Genomic DNA, 12,287 nt, shown 5'->3' with positions numbered 1-12,287 from the left:
AGACTTTCTAAAATCTTTTCTAATGTTGATATAGTCATTGTGATAGATGTAAAACTGAGATAGCTACACTGACACATATGTTTTGGTCTTGTTCTATATTGGAACAGTTCTGGAAGTTGGTTTTTTCAACAATTTCTAAAGCACTTAAAATTAATCTACAACCTAATAAGTTAACTGTGCTTTTTGGAGTATTTCCTCAAAATATTCATGGTATTTCTGTGTCTGACCAACATGTTATTCCATTTGTTTCAGGGATAGCTAGGAGGGCCATTTTGTTGAAGTGGAAGGATACATCAGCTCCCACTTTGTCACAATGGTTCTCTCAAGTGATACTATGTCTTAGTTTGGAGAAAATTAGAAGTCGAACCTTTGAACCTTTATTTGATTTTGAGAAAAGATGGGGCGCATTTCCTCATTATTATCATTTGAGCTAACTGATAGATTTTTTCCACGATCTAATTGTAAATTTTTTGGTATATTTTCTTTTCTTGCTGGTGGTTTGATGTTTATTTTTAGAAGCTTTTTGTATGGTGCGTGGCTCCTAATGGGTTCTTTTTTTTCTCACTTTTTCTGCTTAGTAGGTTTTTTTTGTTATCACAAATTTTCTTTTCAATCTTCAAGATAATGTCTTTTTGAGACCTAAGTGTTGTTACTTCAATGTACTCATTTATTTCCTTTGTATAATATAACAATAAGAAGATTTGAAAAGAAAAAAAGTATTTAATATGCGTTCCCCATTGGCATTACGTTATACTCACATCCTTGAGCAAACTAATGTTGAAATCTTCAATGTTATTTTTATTATCTTCTGTCACACAATGAATAACTTCAAAGTATATTTATTATCATATTATGTATAGTATGTGCAATCTAGAGATTCAGCTTCTTACAGGCAGCCACAAGACATAGAAGCCCAATAGAACCAGTTTTAAAAAAAGACCATCAAACACCCAATGTGCAAAAAAAAGAGCAGAATGTAGAAACAATAAGAAGTAAGCAACGACATTCAGAACTGAAGTTCTTGAAAGTGAGTTCGCAGCCACAAAGCCAGTGTCAACCGATCCAGGAGCCTATTAGTTGCAGGCTATAGCCTCAGTTCAACGTATAGATGAGTAAAATTTGCTTAGCAGCGATCTGAACACCAGCTTGTCTTTTGTCTCTGGCCCTGACACCGTGATCTTTTCAATTTGGCTGGGTAGTTAAATCGGCCAAACAGTTCCTCACTCTCAGGCCCAGGCCTGCTGCCTCAATTCAGCCCATACCCGACCCTTGTGATCTGGCCCGGTGCTTAAATCAGTCAAACATCGACTTGTTCCTCGCTGTATGGCCCGGGCCCCAGCTCCTCGATTAGGCCTGTGCACACCACATCCCAACCATCCTGCACCTTTGCAACTTCAGTTCACGCTGCAAAACTGCCAGGAGAGGATGCTCAGAATATGCAGTCAAACATTTGTTTTAGTTTAAGTCAAGTGAGCTTACAGAGAGTGGAAAACGGAAAAAAAAAAAGCTTTTTTTCAGTTTGCTACAATGCTGAGCTATTTATCTATTATGACTGTTAATTGCATCTGTACGGTGCAACCTTGCTACCATCAGCTGTCCATTTCTAGTTGTAGACAATGAGCTGGATATCTCTACCCTCAGCATCTGTTGTATGTTTGTAATCCACCTTCTCGGTTGCCATGATTACAACAGAAGAAGCCACATTGAGTCCCAAAGGCTCACATTCCAATCTTTTGAACTCAACGTCGAAGGTAACAATTCTTGAATCTCAGCAATAGCTGTGACCAGCATTTCACAGCCCCGACTTGTCCCTTTCTTTGCCTCCTCAATTTCTAATTTCCCTCATTAATTTATACAGATGTCTTCACAGGCATCAGAATCATCTGGGTAACCAATTCTATCAGGAGACGGTCCTTTTCTCCCAATTCTGACCCCTCGCCTCCCCCCACCTTTTTAATTTTAATTTTATTCCTCTCCTGAGGTTTGATCAGTGATGTTTATATCAGGTTTTCTTTTAAAATGAAAGGAGCAAGCTTTTAGAAATGAATTTATAATAATTTTTGTTCATTACTGGAGCTATTTTAGTTCACTTAACAGTTTCAATTGTATTTAATTAGATGAAATCAGAACAGTATGTGAAAAATTGCCGCATTACTATTATTAGTGGCCTTATAGCTTATTGTACGTGCTTTGTCAAATTATTCCTGTTAGATGATGAGTTTATATGCAAAAGATTGTAATGGAAGAAAATTAATACCTATGGTTGCAGTGCGACAGTTTGTTTAAAATGGGAAAAAAACTGTCGATCATAAATACATGATATCAACTGCCAATTATACAAAAAAAGCAAATTAACTCATTATGATGCAACTAAGGTTGGCTGTTTAAATTTGAAATGCAAAAATGGTATTTCAAAATTATCCCCCTCAAAGTGCTTCAGTTTCCTCCCAGATGCAACATGTTTGCTTTGAGTGGTGATGGTAGTCTTAGAGGTGAAGACCTGCACTTACTTTGTCATTCTGCATCATCCCAATGTAATGAAGTACTTTTTAAATTGTCACTGTTGCAACAGGGAAAGCAAAGCAACCAGTTTTATTTTGTATGAGGGTAAATATTGATTGGGACACCTTGTTTTCTTCAAGGTGCATCCATCCGATCTTTTGAACAAGTACTGATAGGGTCTCAGTTGAACATCACATCTGAAAGTTAGCTGTGCTTCACTTATACCTAGAGTTCAGGTCCCAGATTAGGATTTATGCCGACGTCATTTCACCTCAGTCACATGAATATCCTTGGCTAAAATAATTCCCATTCTGGGATTATAATTTTCTTTGGTGCAAATGCTGTTTCTTCTCTGAATTCCCATTCAGTCTCTGAAACTGGAGGCACGACTTAATGAGATAAAATTAATGGAAAGCAGTGAAACCAGTGTAACCAAAATGCTTCGAGACGGGCAGGTATTAAGGTCAACGGCAAAGCAAAGGTAGAACAATGCATGACAGAATAAGTGAGGTACAGATTTTTTAACCTTTTTATATATTTTTCTTATTGGAATTTATAGTACATTTCATGTGTTGCTCTGTACTGCTGCCGCAAAACAACAAAATTCATGACATATGTCGGTGATAATAAACCTGATTCTAATTGTCAAAGGGGATTGAGAAGTACACATTATTAAGTTTTCTGCTGTCCAATAACTGCAGGCCAAATCTCCATTTAATACAGCTGTAGGCAGCGTAATGCTGTGGTGAACTTCAGTAGTTTTCCGTTTTCCATTCCGCATTGTGTTGCATGTAATCTTTAAAAATTTCCAGGTTATTTTCTGATCTGACATTAACTGACTACAAGCCACTGAGCTCATTTATTTTCATCGCTGGCAATGAATTTGCAAATATACAGCAAACTGAAAGGCCTAAAATGGCTCTTGTACTTTCTGCCATTTCTTAAAAATATAGACATTTATATAGCACTTTCTGTGCTATAAAGCACTTTACTCAGGTCTCTTTGTGGTAAAGTGACTACACTTAGATCTCTGAATTACACATTTCTTTGCAAGATTCAGTTAGATTAATGGAGTGATGTTCCTGTTCTGCATTTATCTGTTTGAAGCCATTACCTAAAAGTAGCAACCAATTTGTGCACAGCAAGCAGTAACAACTGGATAATTTGTTTTAGAATATTTCCTGAGCAATAATTATTGACTAGAATACCATTTCTGCAATCATTCTCATTACTAGAATCTTTTTAAAACGCAGTTAAGCAATCCTTTTTTAAAATGTAAAGCTCTAAGCAATTTCTTGTTACAATGTTATGACATTAAAAGGAATGGAGTAATGTGTACCCAGACAATTTATATCATTGCATAGTATGTCTGTATAACAAATCTCTACTGGTGACCGTGTTCTACAAAATATCCAGTAGACAGGTAGATCTTTCTGTCCTTTCATATATCTATCTTATTTCAAGCTTCATACCCTGAAAAGCAGCCTTGACAAGTTACATCTTGAGACTTAACCTGGGGTAGGTGCGGGGAAGGAATCAGAGAATGGAACAATGAACTGCTTGATAATGTGAACCAATTCAGTGGAGAATTCACTATGCATTAAAATAACACAGAGCACGCAGAAATTATGTTCTTGCTGCAATTTTCCATCAGTACATTTATCAATGCAGTATATTCCTTCTAATTCAATTTCATTACGTGTTATTTGATTTCTTTTTTAAAAAGCAATACCAGATTGTAAAATTTCCACGAGATCCAATGACTTAATTCTGTTAATCTAGAGAGTGAATTTGGTTAACTTCTGACTAGCAGGTCTTATGGTGCACTATAATAAACAATAGGTTTCATTTTTTTATTTCAGTTCATTAGTTCGCTGGTAAAAGAGTTGTGCTGCCGTCTAGAGGGTAGCAATATAACCTCTAAATCAAAGATTATGGGTTCAGGGACCTCTTCAGGGATCTTGAGACAACAATGTTTGACAAGATGCCAAGAGGCAGTTGAAAACATTTTGTTAATATTCCCTCAGTTTGGAGGACAGAGAGTTGCTTAGAATTAGGAGAATGTGGTGTGACCTTACTGAAATGTACAAGATCCTAAGGTGGTAGATATTGGGACAGTTCCACTAGTGAGAGAGTCTCAAACAAGGAACCACAGTTACAAGATGAGGGGCGGCCATTTAAAACCAAGGAGTGCAGGAATTTTGTTTTTTTTAGTTCAAATTTTTATTATTATTTATTCTTATTTTACAAAGCAGCGCAGCATATCACAGAGCAGATATAGTACAGCATATTTACACAGCCATCCCATGACAGGAAAACAAGTAAAACTTAGAAACAGAAAGAAGTTCTAATTTAAGTTTAAATTAACACACAACCAAAATTGATCCCACGCACCTTGCACTTTTCCCTCACTGTTAATTCTTCCTAATATGTGTTCATATGATGAAATCTTAATCATTTCCTCAGTCCATTCCTTTACAGTGGGACAGCTGGGTTTTTTCCAGTTTTGCAATATAATTCTTGCAACTGTGATGAGACTCACCTTTAAAATGGTAAAGTTGTCATTGTTTACATTAGGTATCATTGTCCTATCACCCAGGAGACAAAGCCGTGGGTACAAGGGCAGTGTGGAGGAATTTTGTTTTTACATAGGATGGTGAAATCTGTGGAATTTTCTACCTCGGAGGTTTGCAATAACTGGAGGTAGATAACATTTTGAAGGAATGGGAAATTGAGGGTGATGTGGAACTGGTACAGAAGAGGAGTCGAGCCTGGGGTAGTTCAGCCATGAAACAGTAAGGCAGGCATGCGTGGTCTTGTGGTCTACTCCTACTCCCATTCTCTTGTTTTCTTGTTAAATCTAATTGAATTTTTTAAATCAATAAACTAAATAGATAAGATACATATCAGGAAACTATTTCCTCTATTGGTACTAGGCTATACAGGAAGAAAAACAAGAATCATAGCCTTGCCTTTTGAAAGGATGAATTCTGAATCTTCCTTATCATTTCTTGCACAAGGGTTAAGGGAAGTTTTCAACTCTTTTCCCCAACAAGACTATGGGCATTTTCAAGAATTAGGTCAAAAGATGTTCATATGTATGAGTTCAACACCTTGGCACAGAATTCAGGGCAGCGCCTTGGGTTTGGCCATCTGCAGCCGCTTTTTCAATGACCTTCCACAAAGTCAGAAGTGAGTTACGGGGATGTGCTGATGGTTATACCACATTTCCACTGTGAATCCTCAGCAATGAAGCAGCATTCTGGCACGGGCTGATAAATAGCTACTGACATATATGGAATAAAAGCAGCAGAAAATCTCCAACGGAAGAGTTTAGCCTCAACCCTTGACCATCAAATGTACAACCATCACTCAATCCTCTACCCTGGGAGTCACCGTCAGCTGGAAACATAACTGGACCAGCTATGTAATTATCATGGCCACAAAAGCAGGCTGGAGACTGGGTGTCTGCAGTATGCGATCCAGCGTCCAAGATTCTAAAGCCTTTCCACTATCTATAAGGGTCAAGCTAGGAGTGTGTGATGGAATGCTGTCTACCTGCCTAATTGAGATTCAAGAGACTAACACTAACAAGAATAAAACAGCATGGTTAAATATTATCATCTGCACCACCCTAAGTATTCATTCCCTCTACCACAGGTATAGAGAGGATGCCGTGTCAATGATCCAAGCTACTTTGACAGCAACTCATAGATCTGCCTAGTGAGATGGGTTGGTAGGCAAGGAGGCTAGAACTCAGACAAGTGAGTAAAGAAAAGAAGTCCTCAAATTTAAGACATGAAAAACAGAAAAGAATATTCCAATACCAAGTTCTTCCTGCTTGGCTGTAATTTACCAGTAACAACAATATTGAATGTTGGGAAGTAGCCTGTTAAAATTCATATCATAAAGAGAAATCAAAAATGAATTGAACTAATGAATGATAGGATTTAAAAACAGAATGACAGAAATGCCCAGTGGGTCAGCTTCCATGGAGAAAGAAAAAGAGTTTACCTCTCAAGTCATCGTCAGATATGACTGACCACAGTCAACAATCATCTGACAAAAAGCCAGTGACCTGAGATTTAATACAGCTGTACAAATCACAACCTACATCTGTTTCTTGGTGCATCAGACAAAGTAAATTGACTTAAAATACAAACAAGAGAAAATCTGCAGATGCTGGAAATCCAAGCAAAACACAGAAAATGCTGGAGTAACTCAGCAGGCCAGGCAGCATCTATGAAAAAAAGTACAGTCAACATTTAGGGCCGAGAAGGATTCCTCCAGCATTTTGTGTAAATTTACTTAAAAATCAGAGTGCATTTAAAGTGCCGTGGCAAATTCCCCAATAAAAGATAATGTCTACTTTTCTCTCTCATCAGATTCTTTCTCCTCCAGCCCCTGACCTTTCCCACCCACCTGGCTTCACCTATTACCTTTCAGCTAACCTCTTTCCCCTCCCTCCACTTTTATCTTCTGGCATCTACCCCTTCCTTCTCAGCCCTGAAGAAGGGTCTCAGCAATAAGCGCCAATTGTTTACTCTTTTCCACAGATGCTGCCTGACCTGCTGAGCTCTTCCAGCAGCAAAAGATGAGCAATTTTGCCCTGAAAATGCAAGTGTGTGGGGCATAGTTCCATACAGATTGTATTGAATACAGTCAATCTGTCACGTACCACAGTGTGGTTAATAATCTTGATTGATAAGGATATTACTTGCTTATCTCCTAGTTACATAGCATTGTCACTATGTACATCTCTTTTTAAAAGCAGCACTGTTGCTGCACAAAGAGAATCAGTGCAATTTTGTATTCAGTAAATTAAGCCAGATGTTACCATATGTGGCAATAATTAAAAAAGGGATAGGCTTACGAGAATTGCACTACATTCCAACCAGAATATAACTTTGTATTTTTAAAAAGCATCTTACAGTAATTCAATCATTTCTCTGCTGTATTCCTTATTAGGATGTTTCTAATGGAGATAAAGTGTAACCCATAAAATAGCTGCTTGAATAAGGAATTACATTCCACAGAGTTTTCTTGAAATAAATTCAACTCTAATATTCTTCATAATTGTTAAGTATTGAATATGGTATGAAGCAAGCGAGCATTTCTACCAGCCCAAATCAACATAATGATCGTTCTTTAATTAAAATGCATTCTTTAGGCATGCAAGGACAGAACGTGTGGGCTGCTTATCATCAGAAATGTAAATCATTTATCTCCCTCCACCTTTCAGCTAGATCATCGTGGCTACATTATTCTTAATAAAAGTTAGACTTGCAAGATTAAGACTTACAATCACCACAGTAACCATGGGGAAACCAGAGCACTGCATATTTATGGACATCTCTCAACAGAAAACACAGTAAAGCAGCGCTAGGGAGATTTTTGGTTTAATAGCTAAAAACTTAAAAGCAGAAATGCAGACAAATACAGGTTAGGAAGCATCTGTAGAAAGAGAATCAGTTAATGCTTCAGGTTCAAAACCTTTCATTAGTTGCAGAAAAGAGAGAACAAGCTAGTTTTCAGTAGCAGAGACAGTGATGGAAGAATGGGTTGAACAAGATGACTTCATGTGGCAGTTAAGATTGGATTAGGTAGCTCACTGTAAGTTTCTTTTTTGTTTCGGAAGTAACAATTTCTGCCTACGTTTTGACTAAGTTTTTCATTTTTCTTTGTACAATTTAACCTTCTGTGTGCAACTCTATTAGTGACACATCACCCAGACAAAGAAGGCTAATCTGATTTTAACTGTTAATTTCTCATTTTAACCTACTTGGTCTCACCCCATCAGAGATATTTCCCTTATTCTAACGTTTCCCCACTTGCTCTGCTACCTAGAACTAATTTGCTTCCTATCGTTCCCAGGTCCTGGACCTGAAGCCCTAACCGCTTCTCTTTCAACAGATGCTGATTGACTTATTGAGGTTTTTCAGTATTTTGTTTTAATTTCAGGTTTTCAGCATTTGCAGTTCATTAACTTAAAGTAGTGGGTTTCAGAGACTATCTTAAATGAAGAAAGGATGGTGAAGAGAAGAGTTTTGAAGAGGGAACTGCAGACTCTGAGATCAGAAGTTGACGCAATTAAATTTTTATCAATTCAGTTCAGCTTCATGACCTTTCCACAAGTTCTTTAAAATTTCTTCTTAGATATTTGTACCCAGGGATAGAACATGCCATGCTCTCAGTTTATTGGGAAGATAAGGCCCCTGTGATTGGAGCAGCATGAATCTGTAGAATGGCTGGAAGAGAGCACAGAATTTTAATTTTTTTTTGCCACATTTTATTCAGTAAGAGTTGGGAAGTACTGTCCACCTGTAAAAACTAGATACATGTTATAATTGTTTATTTCAGCAATCCCCGAAGATCCAGAAGTGGCTGAGGAGTTTTATCATGAAGATGGTTTTGAATCTTGTTCTGATGAAAACCTAGAGATGGAGGAATTTAATGAAGAAAATGAATGCACTACTGTCAAAAGTCAGGAACAGGTAAGTAATACTCCAGATCAGGATCAATATTTGATAATCCAGTGTCTGGGTAGTGGTTTAATAGGGATAGATTGAATAGGGCTTTACTCCCTGGAGCATAGGAGTTTGAGGGGAGATTGTATAGATGTAGACAGAATTAAGAAGGTTGTAGATAGGGTGAATGCATGAAGGCTATTTCCCTTCAGGTTGGGTAAGTCTAAAAGTAGAGATTGTAAGTTTCTGGTGAAAGGTGAATCCGAGGGGAAGATTCTTCACACAAAGAGTGGTACAAATGTGAAATGTGCCAGTGGAGGTGGTAGATCTTCAATTGTAACATTTGAGAGAAGTTTAGATAAGTACAGGGATGAGAAAGGTATGAAAGGCTATGGTCTGTGTAATTATGGATCTATTTCTTTTATTGCAATGACTCCCCTAGCACTACTTATTGACTGATGGCTTACCCATGCACATTGATCTGGTGTTCTGCACACATGCCTTCCGCTGTCCTCTGTGACTGCAAAGTGAATATACTAGTCAACCTCACCTTCACATGCGTGCTTTTATTTAATTCATGTTTCGTTGTAGACACAGCAGTCTGAATGCAAGTAGATGGGACTAGGAAGGAAACCAGGCTGGCATGGACTAGATGGGCTGAAGGGCCATTTCTGAGCTGTAGTGCTCTGTCATTCTCTATGATTGATGGTGTGTGTGAGGGAGAGTAAGGAAGTGAGAGAACATTAGGTTTTCTCACTTGAAGTTTTAGAAAAAAGTTCTGAATTTCCTCTTTGGACTGTGTCCTAAGATTTACTCATGCAAGGTGGTGCTTTAATTTTTAACTGGGTTCGCTACTCATAGACACCCCAGTCCGCTGAAGTAGTTCCTCTATAACTACCATCTCAGTTTCCCTTATTTTCCTGAAAATTTCAAGCAACAACCCCAAACTCTCTAATTTCCAGGGAATTCCAGTCAGTGTCAAATTATCGGGAAAAGGCACAAACTACCATTCTGATGCTTGCGATCTAACTTTTCGGAAAAGCAGTAGAAACTAGTAGAGGAAGATTCCCAGCAGTTTATTCTAGTGGATTTCGAGTCCATACCCACTCTACAGTGAGCTATATTTTCTGTGACCAGGTTTGAATGAAACATTACAGATGTATTCCTTTTTAATAATTGCTCCGTGTTTTACTGCATCTTTTACAAGTAATTATAATCTGTAATTATATTCCTTGGCAAATGGCAATTACATTGAGTCTTCATTAATAGAATTCAAATTGGAATCTCATTAAGAATGGATATATATGTATTAGGCTTAAGTAGTTTTCTTTAAAGGTCACCTGAATAAAACAGAGAGATTAGTATGAACTTTGCTCATAGGTTGCTCCCATGGGCAGACAAACCAAATGTTCCGATTCTTTATCATTTGTCATTAAAAGGTGAAAGAATAATTAGGTGACAATTCTCTGGCATTCTGTAGATGAGGTGAATATTTTTAAGGTAATATTTTCAAAAATGTTTGGCAGATTTTCCACGTAACAAGGGACAATGTACTGCATCACTAATGTATAAGATTTTGAGCCTTGCCATAGTTCATGGACTAATTGGTGTCTCTGGACCTTGAGAATGTAATGAGTTTTGGGAAAAGACCATTGTTAAGCAAAATAAATGGATGATCATAGATCATTTGTTATCTGTCGATTGTAACATTCATAACCCCACCTCCTGATGTTCTCAATCTTACAGGACACTGATGTTGAAGCCCTGTTAAGGTGCATGGAGGATGTCCTAAATGGTAGAACATTAGGTAAGCCCTTCACTCAGCCTGAATGCCACCATCATCCAGTTGGTGGCCAATCTATTTATAGAGAACTGATTATCCAGTTCAGTGATTCAGAAAAGCTATGGCAAGTACAGAAATCATTTATTGGCCAATAATAATTCTCACTATTTTCTCCCACATTTTCCAAAAAGACGTACGAGTTAGGGTTAGTTAGCTTTGGGCAACACTTGGAGCTGACCCCAGCATGCCTTCGGGCTGTGTTGGTCATTGATGTGATGAAAAGACATTTCACTGCATGTTTTGATGTACATATGTCAAATAACGATAATCTCTATTAAGAACTAAATAGCGTGTGTGTGTGTGGTTGTGTGTAGTGTGTATATACATTTTTATATGCTATCTATGACAATAATAATTCAGACAGTCAGTGATTCTGGAGAACGATCTCACCCTTTCCCTTTCCAGCAGCTAGCAAATATCTACAGGAATAGGCAGCATTAGACATTCATTCCCTTAAGCTTATTTTCCAGTCAGTGGACTCAAGTGATTTGGACCCAATTCCACTTATTATCTCCATATCTCTTAATGGCCTGGGCTGTAAAAAACTCAGTAAATACAGGATCAGGACATGCAGTGTTTAAAATTGAGGCACTGATCGTCCATAGGACGCGGGCACACACGCGGGCACACACACTTCACCCTCCCATCTTTGACCATCCTAGTATCCCATTCCTGTTTATTCATCATATTCTATAAAAAACCTCTGTACCCCTTAAAAACACTAAAAATACCCAGACTTGTGCTCTCTCACCCATGCCCAGCAACCCTTTTAATGTGAATTCCTGCATCCCCAACTCCCTTAATTTATTTCTCATCAACTCTCTCTGTATCCCATACTTCCTGCAACTCAGAACTACATGTTCTACTGACTCCTCTTCCTGACATTCCTCACACAATCCTGTCTGGTGTTTCCCTGTCATTTTCAATGTTTTGTTTAATGCACAGTGCCCCAGCCTTAACCTAGTCCACACAATTTCCTCTCTTCTGTTTCCATTACCTACCCTAGTAACTGCAATACTCTTTTGTATTTGATATAAATGCCTCCCTTTCCCCTCCCTGTCCCATCTTTCTTGCCACATTCGGTTGACTTTTTCCCAGATTACACACTTAACCTCTGCTTTACTGATACTAATGTGCATTTCCACATTTTCTTTCTTTAACACCCTCTTTGCCAACTCATCCACCCTCTCATTCCCCTTCACCCCTACATCTGCTGGAACCCATAGAAATTTTACCTGACCTCCCTGATTTGCAATTCTTGTAACTAACTGAAGGGCTTCATAAAGTACATCTTGCCAACTGTTTGTGTGAAAAGACCTTAAACTTGCTAGAACTGAGGATGAATCTGAACATATCAATGCTTTGGATGGTCTGGCTTTCTGCACCCATTGCAACGCAACCAACACTGCCAGCATCTCCACTGTAAACACCCCTAACTTATTAGATGTTCTTCTGCTGATTCCAATTTCTTTTGC

General features: G+C 38.1%; 1 protein-coding gene across 1 annotated transcript in view; it reads left to right on the top strand.

The window, feature by feature from the left end:
* nek11 (NIMA-related kinase 11) overlaps positions 1-12,287 on the top strand; it is a 331,369-nt gene that overhangs the window by 272,966 nt on the left and 46,116 nt on the right. Inside the window, exons 12-13 of the mRNA XM_063069323.1 lie at positions 8,863-8,996; positions 10,716-10,776. Coding sequence (XP_062925393.1) covers positions 8,863-8,996; positions 10,716-10,776 — 195 coding nt within the window. The remainder of the gene's footprint in view (positions 1-8,862; positions 8,997-10,715; positions 10,777-12,287) is intronic.

Source organism: Mobula hypostoma, chromosome 17, assembly GCF_963921235.1.
Source record: "Mobula hypostoma chromosome 17, sMobHyp1.1, whole genome shotgun sequence".
NCBI classification, from domain to species: Eukaryota; Metazoa; Chordata; class Chondrichthyes; order Myliobatiformes; family Myliobatidae; genus Mobula; species Mobula hypostoma.
The sequence above is the reverse complement of the archived record's forward strand: the minus strand, read 5'-3'. Positions and strand labels throughout refer to the sequence as shown.